Here is a 21,031-nt window from a genome sequence, read left to right as displayed (position 1 = left end):
ATTGCAAGTGAAATTGCAGTATAGCGGGGGAGAGAAAACCATGGTCATTAGCGCTGAAGCCCGAGTACCTTAGATGAAACACCAGCAAGATAATCATTTATAGCTTGCCACTCCTTGCACATTTGAATCTGAATTTATGAGCCTTCTTTCTACTGCTTGATAACGACAAGCTGTGTTTCCATGGTTATCATGTTTTTGCATGTCCCTCTAGCACCACTGCAAGCATTGTGACCGATAAGGAATACAGTATGAGGAAAAAAAAATACAGCACTGCATCACAGACTCATGTCAAGTTTTTACAAAGCACAATAGATTCTGAAGTGAAAGAAGAGAGAAATGCGTTATAGGAGGTAGCTCAGACAAACGCATTTTAGAATTTCCATGATGCCATGACGCAAACCAATAGCAGACCAGCAATATATACGACGTTGACCAAGAGCAGAAAGGCATCTTAGAGATGTTATTCATCATATGCATGAACACCACAAAATTTGAATTGTTTAGGTTTTTGGGCATGCAAAATTATTCTGTCATGACGGTCCAAGAAAACATTTTTTTTCACATTGTGAAGTGAAAACGTAAAGTGGGGATGCTATATCCTGGGGTCTACCGTACATTGCGGTCCAGCTTATTAAGTCATTAAATTTAGACAGCTTGAAACACTAACAATGAATTTTAATTTTAAGATGGCACCATATATTAAATAACTAAACCCATTAGCTTCAAAACCAAAGGTTTTAGATGGGTAAAAGAAAAAAAAAATCCCTATCAATCAAATTCAAATAAAGGAAGTAGTCATCTGAGAGTGGAGGAAAATGTGTCAAGTATACAAATAGTCCCTTTTGCCGAAGATGGACTTTTGCTCTTCTCACCTTGTTAACTTTCCTCCTCGCCAGGCCTGAGAGGAACTTATTCATGTAAATGTTACTCAAGATCTCTCGAGCAGATTCCGGACCTTGAGCTACCGATGCAGACAGGAGACTTAGGCACTGACACACTAATCTGTGAAAAAAGGAAACAATGGCATAATTGAAAAGAGGTTACAACCAGAGGACGTTTTCCACCAACAAACCTAATTCACACCACATCCGGAACAATTTTAGGGTGAATTTCTCTTTATGTTATCGGAAAAAAAATATACTCATAGATGCTAACGCCGTAGCGTATCTAGCAATTTGAAAGTAATTGTTATCATCTTGATGCTTTTGTTTCATGAAACGGTGTCATTTTTCCACCAGGACTATGGTGGTGCAGAAATTTACAGCGGATTATAATGAAAAGAATGAATTGTCAATGCTTGGGCAGGACTGTTCGAGCTTTCCAAAAGTGACTCTGAACCGGACTCTGAAAGTGAAGAAAAGTTAACCTTTTAATGGAGATTTAGCAACATAGCTCAGGTTAGAAATAGAGGACAAGGATTTTGACAGTTATGTTATGGATTACCGGTAAAAAAAATGTGAGTGTCAAACTGTTTTGTACCAGCTCTTTAAAAAAAAAAAAAAAAAGTTTTGATCCATGTTTTACTTTATAATCAATACTTAAATAAACCACAACAAAAGTCAGTTTTACTTCCGTTGTATTTCTAAATACGCACACTTGTATGCTTTTTTGTGTTGTTGAAACATGGCCGCAGACAGAGGCCTACCACACCCTATTGTCTAGGTGTTGAATACAGAAATAGAGACCGTTACAGAGACCGCTCCCTTTCACATGGTGCGCCCTTTGGTCGTGAAATTATTGTACTCTGAATGTTTCCAGCATACATAAGTAAGTTTTGAGGTTTTGCTTGTCCTCATGTAGGTTTAAACATCAACGGATGTGGTAATAATAGTCTTTAGTTTGCAGTAATCTGTGGTCTGTGCAGCCCTTGGAGACTCCCTGTGATAAAGGGCTACAAACAAACGTGTCTTGACTATTTGCATGCTTATTTATTGGAGTTCATCTTTTTTGACTTTTAGATTTCCCACTGATAATAATAATAATAATAATAATATGCCAACTCATGCAGTTGGCATGTTTCGCTAATGTCTTTATTTTGACATATAGCTGCATTTCAGAATGAATAAAGAGAATTTTCAGATTCAGGATTTTTCTTTTCAGATAAGCTCTTAAAGGAGGGCCATTTTCAGGTTGAAAACAAACAAAAAACTGCAAAGAAAAAAAAGAACTACCAACCAACCTGTGATTTTTTGAATGAAAGCATCCTTGAATCAGCTTCATAAGAGCAGAAACAATCTTTTTCACTATGGTGATGGCCACCATGCTGAAGTGGGATAGGTCGCTGGCTGTTCTCAGGAGAATTACCTCTAAGCTCTCGAAGATCAGTTCCATCTGCACAAAGAAAACCCAATCGATGTGTGTTTATCAAAATTTAATTAATATGCAGATACGCTGTTGGCTGAACTCCCTCCCGCAATGTCTTTCTCATATTCATTTCAAACTTTTGTGAGCTGGAAAAAAATTAGTGAGTCGGCGATACACTACTGTTTTTTGTACTGTATTCATTCTTTATGGGTCCAAAGCTTCCAAAGCTTGCAATGATGCTAAAATATAATCAAAACATGATATCCTTGGAAACAAAGCTTGAAATTATCAAGAAAGATGAAGAAGGTACACACGTTGTTATTTTCGCCAAGTGGCAAGGCTGTAACTAATTGCCGAACGACCGTTGTTGAAGCCTCAATGTTTAATATTTGAACACTAAATGGTTTAGTGTTGTCTGGTACGAGCGAGGGCCAGTGATAAACGGCACAGCATGGCGCCGACCTAAGTGGGACTTGCATGGTGAAAAAGAAATACAAATTTCTCGACCTATGATTTTTTTTTAAATAACCTTGGTATGACGGTTCATGTATTTTTGCCTAATATTTAAATACACTTTTAGGAGGCACTTAATATTCAACACTGTCCCTTTAAAAACGAAGTGAGGAAAGTAAGGATATTTCAAAGGATTAAACTATCCTGCCAAGTGAAACTTTATAAATCCAGTTTCATTTTCAATATGGCGTCTTATCACCTCTACGTCCAACAGATACTCCACTTCAACAGCTCAAGTCAGGTCACACAAAATCATTGTCTCTTCACATGTATTTTCTTTTTATGTTATTCAATAAAATGAACGGATATTTCGCATGAGTATAACCTATTGTATATAAAACCATTTTAAGATTGAATGCTATAATCTGGGTTACGGAACGCATTAGCCGGGTCCCATCCCCCGCTTCACGGCAAATTCACTCGCAAATTGCAACCAACGCCTGAACAGATTAATTACGCGAGGGTTTTCTGTGGAAAAACAAGTCACCTCTCTCTCGGGATGTTTCTCTCCTTCAAGTAATTTGAATATTTCTACACACTCCATGGAGATTTTGATGTAACCTTCGACCACATCATACAAATCTGAAGAGGGCAACTTCTTGGCGGCTGATACGAAAATCTCGAGTCCTGATGATCAAAGATATAGATACTTATATATACATATATGCTCTATATTATGAACAATTAATATAGTTACAAGGGTGAACTCAAACCTTTCATGGCAGTGGTGGGGTCCCTCAGCATGTTTTTAAAAATGGTCCCGTTGAACTCTGTTATCATTCCTTTCTTGGCGGGCGTGTTGTACTCCACCGCATACTCACTGATACGCTTTTTACTCATTTTTAAATATGTACAAAGCCAAAATAGGACAACATTAAAAGCCCCAGTCACATGTCAACACAAAACATACATCCACGTTTAGTGTAAGCAGTCCGACTAAATTGTCAACTGGAAAGAAACAATATCCAATCGGTGACTAGTTCCGCACGGTAGCGGATAAATCGTCGCCATGCCTCGCTGAGAGTAATAACAGAAAATTTTAAAAATATATATTTTAAATGTATTTTTGTACTATAACTAGAAAAGTGGGGTTGAACAACTGATGGGGGAATTTACAGAAAAAGATGAATGAATTTTAAACAATAATATGTTACGCTGCTGTACAAATCAAACAATAAATAAATCAATGAATAAATAAATAAATGTTTTTTTTTAATGGGATTGAATATTATAATAATAACAACAACAACAAAGTCAATCCCCGGTTTTGAGTAACCAGTACTGTGATGGAGAGATCATAAACAACTACAGTAAAGAAAGTATATCGTCACAAAAAGGAAAATTCAACATATATTACATATATTTTAAAGTGAATCACTTTTAATAGCAGCAGTAGTGGTAGAACATTTGAAGACACTAATTATTGAAAAAGATGAATCAATTGCTATAACCCTTTATGCTGTTCTCCTGAACCTCACAGCTGCATACCTGTCAACCTCCACGGCTCCATGCCCGTACAAACTCGTATTTTCCCGTACAAAATACAAAATCATCTTACACCATTTTTTTTTTTCGGAATGATGCATGATGGGAAATCCCCAGGCGGCAGACGCATGCGCACAGTAGCATCAAACCGCTCGCTTCGTTTGCAACGAAAAAAAACGATAACGAGATAGAGGCTTCCACGGCGAACGCGTTTGACTTGATTGATTTGCCGTTTTGTGGTAGTCGGTGTGTACCGGATTGTACCCATAATTGACAAATTTGCGTTTTTCCGTACAGATTTTCTTGTACGTCGTACACGTCCTAAAATACATAATAAACGTACTTTGTACAGCAAAAACATACAGGTTGACAGGTATGCAGCTGCTAATTAAATAAAATTAAAAATAAGTAAATAAATATATCAATGAATAGATAAATAAAAATCATATAGTCTCAAGTTTTGCCAGAAACAGCAACTCAGTATGACTACTACTGTAATAATAAATTCAGTGTAAGCATTCTCCAGCAAAATCTTATGTCTCTTTTCTGTTTATTTTCAAATTTGATTTTGTATGCATTAATTCTTCATGCTCGTTATAATAGCACTATTTTTAGAGGAGTGCATTTAAAAGAAAACAGCATACATCGTGGCCACTTATTAGCCACAGGCGGGCGCTCTAAAGCCACTCCTCCCAGTTTGGCACCATCTAGATAGATAGATAGATAGATAGATAGGTAGATGGATAGATAGATACTTTATTCATCCCCGTAGGGAAATTCACAGGGGGAAATGGAGAGCACCTGTTAGATCCTGACAACTTATTTTTGTCCCTCCTGCATAATCTAGTTTGACAAAAAATATTCATCAAGCAAGTGCGAGATTGATTATTGCATTATCTAAGGAATTGTCCACAATATGTGATTGCTTTAATGTCATTTATCAAAAAAAAACAAAAGGAATACCCATCTGAATATTCATCGCAGTAAAGAATGAGTTGTTTGCATTAGGTTATTTGTTCATGAATACGCTCGTAGGTATACATTTGCCATGTTTTTTCCTTGTACTTTTCCAGTAAAGGTGGGGATATCTTTTTAACCACTTTCACTTCAGTTCACGGGATTTATTTTCTTTTTCTTTTTTTTTTCTTACATGCATGTCATCGGCAGTGGCAATGAACAACATTGTTATTAAAATAGGTCCCTGAGTATGTTGTCACCACAACATTTTCCAGCTAAAATAAGTTTATATTTTAATCATCACATCATTTTAGTTGTTGTACATGCACATCATAATTATACACAAATTGAAGTGAAGTATTTACTTGATGTCTTCTTTCTTTTTAAAAAAAAACTTTTTATTTCTTACACACAATTTGGCAGAGGGTTGGGTCACCCATCATACAGCAACACGGACCACAAAATGTATAGAATTGACATTCCCATAAATAACAGAAAAAAACTACAAAAAATGTTGATAAAAGAAATAAAATAAAAGGTGAGGTGTTAAGACATTAAGTTAAAATTGTGTGATAAGCTTCCATCTTTTCTCGAATTTATCTAGTTTCAGTTGAAGTCTTGCAGTGATTTTTTTCCATAATGTACATTTGCTTTAATTTTTCTCTCCATTGTTTTATGTCAGGAGGTTGCGGTTTCAGGCAGGAAACTGTGATTATTTTGTTTGCTACCAGAATTACAACCCTTAGTACATATTTATATTGGCCAGTCAATAATTCTTCTGGCAACATTCCTAATACATACGTCTGTCACGAACCAGAATGGAATCTCGGACCCAATTGCGTTAGTTTTGAAGGAATCTTTATTGGATTGAGCTGACAGAGCTTGCTTTGGAAGCCGATGGTTGTCGGTCGCTAGCAGCGTTGGACGGAATGGCAACTCCGTGACAGGTAGGCATAACCGATACAGCTTAGCAGCCAGGTCGGTGGCCAGGGCAGGAGAGTAAATCGTAAACGTGGGGCAGAAACAGGTCGAAACAGGACACAGGCAGGAATCAAGCAGGAGAAGTCTTTGGTACTGGTAATCTGGCGAAACACACAGAGAGACACAAGTACGGTCTGACACCCCCCTCTGGGTGCTGACAGCTTAAGAGGGGAGTTCGAGGCAATCAGAGAGTGTGCTCCTGCGCGGCAAACGATTGCCCCAGGTGTCTTAAGTTTGGCAATCATGACACTATCCAATAATTCGTATATTTAAAAAAAGATTATCTCAATTTTTAAGGCATTTTTTAATTTTTTACTTGTTTCATTGTAAATGTTCCTTGCATGCGAAAAAGAAAAAGAAAAGGAGAGGAGTCTTTTCAGAATACATTGGCGATATGAATGTATGAATGAATATGTTTTAAGTACATGTTATATTTCTTTTTTATTCGTCTAATAATTCACCATTTTATCAAATTGGTTTTGTAACACCCACAATTCTACCAATTAGATATTCATATTCAAGATGGCTGCGCATGGATACATGCTTGCGGCTCGTAGCTCTCCAGCTAATCTTCTATTTATTGCCGTTCTCTTGTCTTTTTTGCTTTCACTTTTGGACACATGTGTGGCCAAAAACACTTACAGTAGGGACGAACTTATTCGGTTGGGTGAGCGTCTAAATTTCGACTTTTCGGGCACTTTTTATACCGCCTATGATATACCGAGCGAACTTCAAAGAGACCCGGCATCCTTGTGGACAGCTATTCCTCTTAATAAACGACGCCGACGGCGCCGTAAAGAAAGGAAACAGAAGCGTGGTTGCCGTGCAGGTAGATGTGTGAAGCGTGTGAAGTCCAAGCAGCAACATGGACGCGAGGATGGACGCGAGGATGTAACTAATTCCACCATTCATTCCTCGCCGGACAACCGACGCTTTAAACTCAGCGCTCACGAACGGCCACAACGCCGGGAGCTTTTGAAGATCTCGACAAAGACTACAAAGAGTTCAGCTAAGTCAAATGATTCAGCAAAGCTGAAATTTGGTCTGTTAAATATTAGATCGCTTGCTCCAAAAGCTTTACTTGTTGATAACATTATTCGTGATTATAAACTTAACTGTATGGGTCTTTGTGAAACGTGGTTGCGCCCGGATGAGTACTTAGCGCTAAATTATGCCTCTCCCCCAGACTACGAGAGTAGTCATTTAGCGCGCACGTTGAAAAGGGGTGGTGGTGTTGCGCTAATCTCTGAAAAATCGCTCAAATTTAATCCACGTACCTCTAATAATTACAAAACGTTTGAGGCTCTTGTGATGCGGTCCTCTCTATTGTCAATTGACGTAATAACTATCTATCGTGCACCTGGGCCATACACAACTTTCTTAGACGAATTTGCTGAACTTTTGTCTGAACTAGTAACCTATGCAGACAAAATTATAATTATGGGAGACTTTAACATTCATATGAACTCCCCACACAGTTCACTTACTATTGCGTTTAGTTCTCTAATTGATGCATTTGGTTTTAATCAATTGGTTGATTTGCCAACCCATAAAAATGGGAACACGCTAGACTTGATTCTGACTCGAGGAGTTTTAACCTCAAACATTATGGTGTTACCGTGTACTACCGTTATCTCTGATCATTATTTAGTGACATTTGAGGTGCTAACTAAATGTAGTGTTAAAAAAGCTGAGGGATTTAGCGGACGCAATATAAGCACTGGCACAGTTTCTGAGCTCTTTGAACTCCTTCCTGGAGCAGTTGCGTCCTTTCCTAAATACAATGGCTCGATTGACTCACTCATGAATGAGTTCAATACCACCCTGACTAGTGTGCTGGATTCAATAGCGCCCATAAAACTAAAATCACGTCCTAAAAGACGCACACCTTGGTTTACTGATGAAACTAGAACCCTTAAAAAAGAATGCAGGAAATGGGAGAGAAAATGGTGCGCTACCAAGCTTGAGGTTTTCCATAAAACCTGGTGTGACAGCTTGTTAAAGTATAAAGCGGCCCTTGCCTCTGCAAAATCGGCCTACCTTTCGAAGGTGATTGCATCTCAAAAGAACAACCCCAAAGCCCTTTTTGACACTGTAGCATCCCTTACAAGGCAACAGACTATCGCAGATAGTTCGACACACTCTGCTCAGGACTTAATGGTCTTCTTCACTAAGAAGATTCAATGCATACAGGAAGAAATTGCAAAAGATATTGTTAGTACCACACGTATTAAAGGACTGAAATTTACAGATGCACGACAGGGTGGCTGCCCTGGGAAAATGGCCGGTTTTAGTGAACTGTCACTTGATGATCTCAAACAAGTGGTGAATGCGGCCAAACCGACAACTTGCCAGTTCGACCCGCTCCCAGGTTCACTTATTAAAAGTCTTTTTAGCGTCCTTGGGCCTTCAGTTCTAAATATTATAAATACATCACTCTCCTCAGGTGTAGTTCCAGCAGCTTTTAAGTCCGCCGTTATTAAACCCACACTGAAACGACCCAACCTTGATCCAGAAATCTTAAGTAATTACAGACCTGTGTCAAACCTACCTTTCCTCTCTAAAGTACTCGAAAGAGTAGTGGCACAGCAGCTGAATGCTTTCATATCTGAGAATAACCTTTTTGAATCCATGCAATCAGGATTCAGGGCTAACCACTCTACTGAGACAGCTCTGATCAAGGTAACAAATGATCTCCTAATGTCAATGGATTCTGGCGCTTCATCACTCTTGCTGCTGCTGGATCTTAGTGCTGCTTTTGACACAGTGCGCCACAATATCCTACTAGAACGGTTGGAAAAATGGATTGGTCTCTCAGGAACCGTCCTCTCGTGGTTCAGATCCTACCTCTCAGATAGGACGCACTGTGTTAAATATGGTGAAACGACATCTGAGCCCTTTAATGTTACCTGCGGTGTTCCGCAGGGTTCAGTGCTCGGCCCCCTACTTTTCAACATTTACATGCTTCCATTAGGTGATATTATTCGCAAGTACAATATCAGCTTCCACTGCTACGCAGACGACACTCAACTATATCTTCCGTTGGAGGAATCTTCCACACTAAACTGTGGAAATTTGGAGGCCTGTCTCACTGAGATAAAAGAGTGGATGTCACTCAATTTCTTGCGTCTTAACTCTGAAAAGACCGAAATGTTAGTCATTGGTCCTTCTAAATGCCGTGACTTATTCTCAAAAACTGCTGTGAACATTGACAAATGTCACATCACACAGAGTGACTCAGTTAAAAATTTAGGTGTCATATTTGACCCTGATCTATCCTTTGAGATGCATGTAAAGCAAATTACTAGAACTGCCTTCTTCCATCTTCGCAACATTGCTAAAATCCGTTCAATACTGTCTCAGTCTGATGCGGAAACAATAATTCATGCATTTGTTACCTCCCGTCTCGATTACTATAATGCACTACTCTCCGGTCTCCCGAAGTCCAGAATCAAGTCTCTTCAGCTAGTACAAAATGCCGCAGCGAGGCTTTTAACTAGGACAAAAAAGTACGATCACATAACACCGATTTTGGCTAACATGCATTGGCTCCCAGTTAGCCAAAGATGTGACTTCAAAGTTCTCTTAGTATTGTACAAAATCATACATGGACTTGCTCCCTCTTATCTTTCAGATCTGATCTGCCACTATGTCCCGGTCCGGAGCCTACGATCTGAGAGTGCTGGTCTTCTGATGACCCCGAGAGCAAAGAAGTCTTCTGCTGGTTCGAGAGCGTTCTCCATCCGGGCACCGGTGCTGTGGAATGCTCTTCCCCCTGAGATCCGATCTGCAACCTCAGTGGAAATGTTTAAATCTAAACTTAAAACTCACTTCTACTCCATTGCATACGAATAACCTACTCCTCTTGTCGGTTGAAAATAGTTTGTGTAATATAGTGTAACAATCTGTGAAGCCCTTTGAGACTCTTCGTGATTTAGGGCTATACAAATAAAAATGACTTGACTTGACTTGACTTGACTAGATATAATTCTAATAAAATGTTTTGAAAAGGCAACAGCTTGGAAGTGTCAGAACCAGAACAGACAATAGACCCAAACGCGTAACGTTTCGCACAAAGCTTTGTTGAGGAATCAGGGAAGTCAGGCACAGGGAAACAAACGAAAGTGATCCGGTGCTCCCTGGGCAGGAAAAGCAGGAAGCCGTCGAGATATTGGTTGGACGATGGAAACAAGTCGAGCAGCCGGGAGGGGAAATCGAAGCGTAGTTGGAAAACAGAAACAAGTCGGGCAGCCGGGACGGGAGATCGGAGCGTGGTCAGAGTACGGAAACAAGTCTGGCATCCAAAGACAAAGCAGGTTCTGTCATGATTGCCAAAATGAACATGCAAACTCCACAAAGGAAGGTTCGATCTCATGACCTCAGAACTGTGCCGCACACGCGCTACCACTGCGCCGTGCTGCTTTTCCTATATATATATATATATATATATATATATATATATATATATATATATCTCATCTCATCTCATCTCATCATCCGTACCGCTTATCCTCATTAGGGTCGCGGGGGGGCTGGAGCCCATCCCAGCCATCTCCGGGCAGTGGGCAGGGTACACCCTGAACTGGTTGCCAGCCAATCGCAGGGCACACAGGGACAGACAACTCATTCGCTCATTCACACCTAGGGACAATTTGGACCGGCCAATTCACCTGAAATGCATGTTTTTGGAATGTAGGAGGAAACCGGAGTGCCCGGAGGAAACCCACGCAAGCACTGGGAGAACATACAAACTCCGCACAGGAAGTCTGGAGCTGGATTTGAACCCACGACAGGTTCCCATGACATGAACTGTGCCGCACAAGCGCTAACCACTGCGCCGCCGTGCTGCTATATATATATATATATATATATATATATATATATATATATATATATATATATATATATATATATATATATATATATATATATATATATATATATACAGGGTGTGCAGAATTATTAGGCAAGTTGTATTTTTGAGGATTAATTTTATTATTGAACAACAACCATGTTCTTTATGAACCCAAAAGTCTCATTAATATCAAAGCTGAATATTTTGGAAGCTGGAGTGGGGCTTTTTTAGTTTTAGCTATTTTAGGAGGATATCTGTGTGTGCAGGTGACTATTACTGTGCATAATTATTAGGCAACTTAACAAAAAACAAATGTATACCCATTTCAATTATTTATTTTCATCAGGGAAACCAATATAACAGCTCAACATTCACAAATATACATTTCTGACATTCAAAAACAAAACAAAAACAAATCAGTGACCAATATAGCCACCTTTCTTTGCAAGGACACTCAAAAGCCTGTCATCCATGGATTCTGTCAGTGCTTTGATCTGTTCACGATCAACATTGCGTGCAGCAGCAACCACAGCCTCCCAGACACTGTTCAGAGAGGTGTACTGTTTTCCCTCCTTGTAAATCTCACATTTGATGAGGGACCACAGGTTCTCTATGGGGTTCAGATCAGGTGAACAAGGAGGCCATGTCATTAGTTTTTCTTCTTTTAGACCCTTTCTTGCCAGCCACGCTGTGGAGTACTTGGATGCGTGTGATGGAGCGTTGTCCTGCATGAAAATCATGTTTTTCTTGAAGGATGCGGACTTCTTCCTGTACCACTGCTTGAAGAAGGTGTCTTCCAGAAACTGGCAGTAGGACTGGGAGTTGAGCTTGAGTCCATCCTCAACCCGAAAAGGCCCCACAAGCTCATCTTTGATGATACCAGCCCATACCAGTACCCCACCTCCACCTTGCTGGCGTCTGAGGCGGACTGGAGCTCTCTGCCCTTTACCGATCTAGCCACGGGCCCATCTATCTGGCCCATCAAGACTCACTCTCATTTCATCAGTCCATAAAACCTTAGAAAAATCCATCTTGAGATTTTTCTTGGCCCAGTCTTGACGTTTCAGCTTGTGTGTCTTGTTCAGTGGTGGTCGTTTTTCAGCCTTTCTTACCTTGGCCATGTCTCTGAGTATTGCACTCCTTGTGCTTTTGGGCACTCCAGTGATGTTGCAGCTCTGAAATATGGCAAAACTGGTGGCAAGTGGCATCTTGGCAGCTGTACGCTTGACTTTTCTCAGTTCACGGGCAGTTATTTTGCGCCTTGGTTTTTCTACACGCTTCTTGCGACCCTGTTGACTATTTTGAATGTAACGCTTGATTGTTCGATGATCACGCTTCAGAAGCTTGGCAATTTTAAGAGTGCTGCATCCCTCTGCAAGATATCTCACTATTTTTGACTTTTCAGAGCCTGTCAAGTCCCTCTTCTGACCCATTTTGCCAAAGGAAAGGAAGTTGCCTAATAATTATGCACACCTGATATAGGGTGTTGATGTCATTAGACCACACCCCTTCTCATTACAGAGATGCACATCACTTGATATGCTTAATTGGTAGTAGGCTTTCGAGCCTATACAGCTTGGAGTAAGACAACATGCATAAAGAGGATGATGTGGTCAAAATACTCATTTGCCTAATAATTCTGCACTCCCTGTATATATATATATATATATATATATATGTATATATACACCGTATTTTCCGCACTATAAGGCGCACCTAAAAGCCTTTGTTTTTTTTTTCAAAAGCTGACCATGCGCCTTATAATACAGTGCGCTTTATATATGGATCAATATTAAGACGCAAAGTCTTGCAACTAAGGCCTGTTAGGGTTAATATTTTCGTAATAGGTTAAACTGGAGTGATCAGTAAGAGAGGCAAATGTAGTTTTAGAATTTATTCACTGCAGTGGGCAGACGGATTCAAAAAGTCTCACCGTCTCACAAGTTTCCCGCGTTGCAACCGGGTTTTGTTCAAAAGCGTGCGCATGCGCAGAAAGTATCAATGACGTCACACATACGTCTACGGTTCAAAGTTCGCACATGCGCAGTAATAACCAACGACGTCATATATATCTTTCGGTTCAAAAATGGTACAAAACAGCAGAAAACGAGTTGTAATATAAGTCAAGCACATCAGGATTATTTGTAACATAGAAGACAGAGAAATACACAATTAACTAAATATGATTAGCTTTGACATTTCCCCCCTGTTGTGGATTTCGAAGGACATCAGTGATAATACCAGAGATTTTCAAGTTAACACATCATTAAGAAATACAACAGGTTAGTAGTTTCGTGGAGGGGCGAAAAACCTTCGTAAAGGAAAAAATTCCCCTCCTCCCACCTCATTTCCATGAGGTCGAGAGTGTTTCTTATGCTAGAAAACGTAGTAGAAGTAATGAGCGATGGTTAAAAACACAAAACAAAGAACGCTGCCTGTGCGTTGGTCTCCACAGGGCCTGAATGACTTGGTGAGCGGGACTCGATTAGCTTACCCGCTCAGATCTTCGCGTGTGCAATAGAGAGGTTTCCCTTTATTGGTAGGGATGAGTCCTTTTAGACAATGCTGTCTAAGTCCGTTTAAATTTGGTGTATGGGAACTGATACCAATATAACAAAGCAGTCCGCAAAGTCCAAAATTTTCAACATAACGATGGAAGAAATTGAATCTAATCTTGTTTCTTCCCTCAGTTGTTAGGATTCTTATTTTGGTACTTTTACGACCACCATTTCTCTAGATATCATTGTAAAATCTAATGCCTATTCTTTCGGAAGAATAGATTAGGGCACTATTGGCAGCTTTTGATGCTGTTTTTCATGAGCATGGGCACCGTAAGGATCCCCACACCTCCTGGCGTGATGATGATGTGTTGCTTGTAGATGAGGTGACACCATCCAGTTGTCCACATTGGATTGCTCCTCTTTTTGGATCTGGCAAGTTAGCTTCTTCCCTGAGATGACAACAGCCTCCTGCGTCGAGGCGGACGTGTGTAGGAGACACAGTTGATGGCGCGAGTGCTAGCACACTCCCCAGAGTCCTGACCGCTGTCCTTGGAAAGAAGTTAGGTTTGACGCTCCCTGTGGGCTGACAGAACTCCATCATCTGTTCAGCAGGGGTCACCTTCTGTATGGATGAGAAGCATAAATCAATACCATAGAACTGGATATTCAGGGAAAGCTGTAGTTGGGGAAAAAAGGATAGTCAGGACTTAATTATTATTTTTTTTTTTATTAAATAGATTGTGCTATGCTATTTCTTCCCCCCTATTGAGACTTCATGGCTCAAAACAAAAAAAAAATCATTTATAGATTTGTATATTTTCTCAAGTTGTCTTTATATTATTATAAGTGAAAATCAAAATCCCCACTATAAGATGCCCTATCCATTTTGAGCATTTTATCCCAAAATTCTAACTAGAAGATAAACAATTTATTTTTTAAATTGTCAGTTCTAAATTTCAAATTTTGCTTTTTCACTAAATCTAGTCACTGAATCAGTTTAACCATTATCCTTGTCAGAATCATTTACCCTGATTTGAGTGTTTTCTCTTTTGTAGATTGACCACATTCGAGAAAAAAATTGTATGCACTTTTTATTTGCATTTTCTTTTGATTTTCAATGTGTTATCTTGCTGTTGGCCATTCCCCTCGAGGCAGATGACCAGGATAGATTGTTAAATTGTCAATTTAACCCAAGAAAAGACGTTTTTATTGTTATGATTCACCCTTTGTTTTGCCTTTGTAAAAATCATAACCTATATATTATCTTTTCAGTAAGTAAATTTCAGATAAAATAACAGTATTTTGCAAAGAAAGCAGGTAATTCACGCTCAAAGTGAATGATTTTGCCAAAAATGAAAAATACCATCCCAAAATGTTCTCAATGTGGGCGATTTTCTAATGGTGAATGGTTATTTTCATTGATTTTTGTTAATCAATTTGATAAACATTGTAAATTTTGTTATATTACAACATTTCTTCTGTGTAAAATTTTTCTATCCGTCCAAATTTCGCAATTTGAATCTCAAAAAACAGTTATATGGAGAGCTTATTCAGAAGACAATTTTTCATCAATTGCGGAAAAAACTAGGTTTTAACTTATTTTTTACTGAATGTCTCAATTTCCCCCCTGAGTTAAAACCCAAGTTCACAATCTATGAATAGGAGTGAAATCAGACACATTTATAAATTTGCAAGATGAATTTATCAATCTTCCTCAAATACATCTACACTTTGTATTAACAAGACTCTATATAACTTCAAGCAGACGCATTCTTGAATGCTGTTGTCTTTCAGTCTTTTGATTTGCTTATTCCACATTTCATTCACCATTTGAATGTTGCTTTTGGCCCATCAAAAATAGTTTTTCAAAAATGTGTCCATGTCAAACACAAAATGACTTTATTGACTTTTTTGTCAATTTCACTGGTAACGACTGCTGTCTGAAAAGCAGTTGGGATGTGCCCCATCACTCCCTTGATGTCGTTGTTGATGAGCGTAGCTGGGATGTCCTCCATCTCACTCCCTTGGCCTCGCTGTTGATAAGCGGCGCAGATAATGGATGACTGATGTCTTTGGCTCTTTCAGCAAATGATTTTTGTCCATGATTTCTTTTTGACAGGGTGGTATGTCCTTTGAAGAGTAAATGGACTTTCAAAAAGAAAGGAGAGTCTTTTTGTGGAATTCACTGGCACTTAAGAGTCTCGTTAATTCCATTGTGCTTACGTAGTGGGATTTTTTAGTAAATTGGCCGGATTATTCAATGTCTTAATTTTTTCTCTAAATTTAAGTACTAGTAGACATTATCTTAGTTTAATCAATTTCTATTCATTTATTTCCCATGCAATTATTCTTAAATTAGCCCGATATGTCTCAAAATCAACTAATCCGTTATTTCCGATGGCCCTCTTCAAGATTGATCAGTTTCTCATTGTCTTCTAAAAATGCTCTTCCATAGAAACCGTTTCCTTTTAACTTAACCAAAAGTCAGTATTTGTTACACATTTGTTTATCATTTGTCAATCGTAACACTCAATCTAAAAAAATTCAGTGTGTAATCAATTGTCCTCCCAATTTCCTTTGGGCTAAATTTGTCAAAATTCCAAACCCTCACACTAAACATCAAAAATCTCAAAAGATCCCAAAAAAAAATTCTCAAAAAATGCCAAATCAAACTTAATGTCATAACTTTAAAATTGTATTTTGTTCTCTCTGTAATCATAATCAATATTTTGTTATTGATTCAATATAGAATACATACTTGTCACTTATGAATTATCTTGTTGAGTGTATCTATTTTGTTTATTCATTATCTTTTATTTTGCGCAACAATCTTTGTTTCTACGCACTAGTCTTCGTTCTAAGCATCCTTTCGAGATCCCTTGTGATTAAAGCTAAACAAATTAACGATCTGGTCCGACTTAATACTTGTTTCTTTTTTTTCCTGTTTAAAAGAAAAAATAGATTCAGTGACTGAAATAGCTTCAGCTACGTTATGATTTCTAGTCTCCAATTCTTTTTTGTGTTAATTTGTCGTCATTTTCAAACTTCTTTCAAAATTTTGATTATTTGAAATGGTTCAAATGACCTATTGAGAGTAATCTATTATTGAATACGAGAACAACTAAGGAAATAACCTTTACATATTACGCCTCTTTTGAATTTGTCCATTTACGAACGAGAAGATGAACACTAAAATTATGGACGTTTTTCCAGTCATCTTCATTGCTTTTTTCGTCCCTGCTTTATCAGGAGCAAAACTACATGTCTTAAAGTTATTACCCTTTTGCTATTCGCATATTCAACAAAAAATGATTAGTTTGGTTACTCAAATATTCTTTCTTTTTAAACTATTCTGTATAGTTATCTTGTATTATACACTCATTGTTTTCATTTCCCCACGTCATTTATGCTGGGGACGCAACTTTTTTCCCTTTAAATTGTCATTATCATTTAGTTACTCTTTAACAAAGATTTATCGCATTACAAGCCTTATCGTTATTTTGAGTTTTATTTTCCTGCACACCGATCTTAGCTAACGAGATCTCATCGCTTCGAGATTACGTCATTGTTGTTGGTAATTCTTGTCGAGTGAAGGTCAGTCTTTTTATTAGACAAACGGCTTTTTTCCTTGTTCAATTCATCAAAGAGAGCTTGCTTTTACGGCTCATTTGCTTTGATGATTGATATCACGAATTGTGTACTACTAAGATGTTAAAGAGAGAAGTACAGAAAGTAGAAAAATGGAAAAAAGACAAGCCTGTTATTTGCAATTACCATCAACAAATGCAGAAAATAAATTAATAATTTGATGATCAAAACTGACAGGGAATTCAAAATCCCTATCATATTATCATTATTGATAGTTCAGTATTAAAATTGTTTCATATATATATATATATATATATATATATATATATATATATATATATATATATATATATATATATATATTATACATGTAAAAATATTATCTATGTGTGTACAGCACGGTGGCGCAGTGGCCAGCACGTGTACTGCATTACTAAGGACCTGGGAACAGGTGTGTGTGTTCCAAGCCAGCCACTGGGCTCCTGTGCGGAGCTTGCATGCTCATTGTTTCCGTTAGTTTCCTCCGGCTATCCGGATCACTTACCTCTTTCAAAAACATGCATTTCAGGTGGACTGGCTGGTCCAAATTGTCCCTACGTGTGAATGAGCTAGTGAATTGTGTATCTTTGTGTGCCCTGCAATTGGCTTGCAACCAGTTCAGGGTGTCCTCCAATCGCTGCTCGATGGTCGCTGTGATGGACTCCAACAAGATGAGATCTACTTGTCATAGTTATGGTTCATACCGGCCGAATATGAACACAAAACTTTTCTGGTTCTCACCTGTAACACCTTTATTGATGACATATTCCTTTAATATCATAAAAATTGGTTTTTCACTTACCATTGTTCATCACATGTATTATCTTCATCATGTTATTTGTGCTACCTTTCGCTGATCCCATTTTCTCCTCAGCGGGTTGTTGAGTCCAAATGAGACAAGAACCAAAATTCTAGAACTCAAAACATTGTTAGTGCAACACTTTTGCTGTAAAATCAAACTTTACCTTAGGTCCTTTGTAGTGTTTTCATGATGGTTCCAACTATTTTTCTATAGTCTATAATATTTTCCATTATGGCAACGAAATAGTGTAGTGTTCGATAGTATATCTATGTTCATTTGCCTTCAAATAGATTTTCATCCTTTAAATATTTTTTGTTAATTTACACAAACCTCAATTGTATGTAACATCTTACGTGCAATTATTTTTGTGTAAATATTGTATCAATTATGACTATAACCTTATCTTCTCTGTTCCTTTACCTTACTTTGAAGATGGATTGTTATGCCAAATTTCATTGTCAGTCACAATATGTTAACCCATTTTGTAACTACAGGGAGTGCAGAATTATTAGGCAAATGAGTATTTTGACCACATCATCCTCTTTATGCATGTTGTCTTACTCCAAGCTGTATAGGCTCGAAAGCCTACTACCAATTAAGCATATCAGGTGATGTGCATCTCTGTAATGAGAAGGGGTGTGGTCTAATGACATCAACACCCTATATCAGGTGTGCATAATTATTAGGCAACTTCCTTTCCTTTGGCAAAATGGGTCAGAAGAGGGACTTGACAGGCTCTGAAAAGTCAAAAATAGTGAGATATCTTGCAGAGGGATGCAGCACTCTTAAAATTGCCAAGCTTCTGAAGCGTGATCATCGAACAATCAAGCGTTACATTCAAAATAGTCAACAGGGTCGCAAGAAGCGTGTAGAAAAACCAAGGCGCAAAATAACTGCCCGTGAACTGAGAAAAGTCAAGCGTACAGCTGCCAAGATGCCACTTGCCACCAGTTTTGCCATATTTCAGAGCTGCAACATCACTGGAGTGCCCAAAAGCACAAGGTGTGCAATACTCAGAGACATGGCCAAGGTAAGATAGGCTGAAAAACGACCACCACTGAACAAGACACACAAGCTGAAACGTCAAGACTGGGCCAAGAAAAATCTCAAGACGGATTTTTCTAAGGTTTTATGGACTGATGAAATGAGAGTGAGTCTTGATGGGCCAGATGGATGGGCCCGTGGCTGGATCGGTAAAGGGCAGAGAGCTCCAGTCCGCCTCAGACGCCAGCAAGGTGGAGGTGGGGTACTGGTATGGGCTGGTATCATCAAAGATGAGCTTGTGGGGCCTTTTCGGGTTGAGGATGGACTCAAGCTCAACTCCCGGTCCTACTGCCAGTTTCTGGAAGACACCTTCTTCAAGCAGTGGTACAGGAAGAAGTCCGCATCCTTCAAGAAAAACATGATTTTCATGCAGGACAACGCTCCATCACACGCATCCAAGTACTCCACAGCGTGGCTGGCAAGAAAGGGTCTAAAAGAAGAAAAACTAATGACATGGCCTCCTTGTTCACCTGATCTGAACCCCATAGAGAACCCGTGGTCCCTCATCAAATGTGAGATTTACAAGGAGGGAAAACAGTACACCTCTCTGAACAGTGTCTGGGCGGCTGTGGTTGCTGCTGCACGCAATGTTGATCGTGAACAGATCAAAGCACTGACAGAATCCATGGATGGCAGGCTTTTGAGTGTCCTTGCAAAGAAAGGTGGCTATATTGGTCACTGATTTGTTTTTGTTTTGTTTTTGAATGTCAGAAATGTATATTTGTGAATGTTGAGCTGTTACATTGGTTTCCCTGATGAAAATAAATAATTGAAATGGGTATACATTTGTTTTTTGTTAAGTTGCCTAATAATTATGCACAGTAATAGTCACCTGCACACACAGATATCCTCCTAAAATAGCTAAAACTAAAAAAGCCCCACTCCAACTTCCAAAATATTCAGCTTTGATATTAATGAGACTTTTGGGTTCATTAAGAACATGGTTGTTGTTCAATAATAAAATTAATCCTCAAAAATACAACTTGCCTAATAATTCTGCACTCCCTGTATGTCGGTAAAGGTATATTCTTATCTATTATAAATGGTTTGCATTTATATAGTGTTTTTCAAGACCATGAGGAACCCCCAAAACACTAATGTGATGTTTTTCATACTTTTGTCTCAAGTTTTTCATATCCAATTTTCAGCGAATTATTTTTTTCTTTAAATAACTTTTCCCTTTTACATTCCTTCCTTCTCTTGTATTCCACTTGCTCTTTTCCTTCACGATTTACTTTCTTTACCCTTTTTTCTTCCTTCTACCAACTCTTATTTACTTGCAATATCCTTTCTTCTTTTTTCGCTCTGATCAGTCCACATCTTGTGTCTCTTCCTTTCCTCATCTTTTCTTTCCTTTCGTGAACTAATTCAGCCTTCAATCTTCGTGCCTACTTCCTTTAAAACCTTTCTTCAAAAACTTCGAACTTTCACTGTCCATCTAACAACTTCCTTACATGCTTTGCCAACAATTCATTCCCAACATAACACTTTTTCCTTCTGCACTTTCTAACACCCCTTTTAGCTTACCAGCCTAAATGTAAAAATGACGTGTATTGATCTACGAGTCATTTTATCATTTTTATTCCCCTCAATGAATTTTCCCTCCATATTCATTGAAAATAATTATTCGCTCTATTTTGATAATTTTGTACAAAACACCTTTTATCTCTATTCCATTCCAATTGGCTCAATTTGATTTTTCCCCCGTCTTTACAGTCCTTAATTTTCTAATTTAGAACTGAAAACCGGAATATTCTATCTTTATTTTTGTTATTGTATCTTTAGTAAGTGTTATTCTGGCATTAACTCATTTAATGCATCTAAAATAACTCAAACATAAGTTTTCTAAACTTAGCACACCTAAATTTATCGTTTTCCAATTGAAAAAACAAAAAAATTTGGACCGAAAAAAAATGTATTGGAACCCCTTAGGCCCGCAGGCGTTATGTTGTACACCGTTAG

At 38.4% G+C, this 21,031-nt stretch overlaps 2 protein-coding genes across 3 annotated transcripts in view; one reads left to right on the top strand and one right to left on the bottom strand.

Annotated features, from left to right (window-relative positions):
- Positions 1 to 3,771, bottom strand: part of urb1 (URB1 ribosome biogenesis homolog) — a 72,556-nt gene extending 68,785 nt beyond the window's left edge. For both annotated transcript variants that reach the window (XM_088346108.1, XM_088346111.1), the window contains exons 1-4: positions 3,531 to 3,771; positions 3,305 to 3,444; positions 2,180 to 2,331; positions 873 to 1,002 (exon numbers count right to left, since the gene is read on the bottom strand). In XM_088346108.1, coding sequence (XP_088202234.1) covers positions 873 to 1,002; positions 2,180 to 2,331; positions 3,305 to 3,444; positions 3,531 to 3,657 — 549 coding nt within the window. In that variant the 5' untranslated portion in view covers positions 3,658 to 3,771. The remainder of the gene's footprint in view (positions 1 to 872; positions 1,003 to 2,179; positions 2,332 to 3,304; positions 3,445 to 3,530) is intronic.
- The window catches only part of LOC148357500 (C-type mannose receptor 2-like), a 41,521-nt gene continuing 23,501 nt past the window's right edge, over positions 3,012 to 21,031 (top strand). Inside the window, exon 1 of the mRNA XM_088346113.1 lies at positions 3,012 to 3,058. The gene's annotated coding sequence lies outside the window, so the exon portion shown is untranslated. The remainder of the gene's footprint in view (positions 3,059 to 21,031) is intronic.

The sequence above is a fragment of the Urocampus carinirostris genome, chromosome 10 (genome assembly GCF_059441175.1).
Source record: "Urocampus carinirostris isolate Australia breed hairy pipefish chromosome 10, RoL_Ucar_1.0, whole genome shotgun sequence".
Taxonomy (NCBI): domain Eukaryota; kingdom Metazoa; phylum Chordata; class Actinopteri; order Syngnathiformes; family Syngnathidae; genus Urocampus; species Urocampus carinirostris.
The sequence above is the reverse complement of the archived record's forward strand: the minus strand, read 5'-3'. Positions and strand labels throughout refer to the sequence as shown.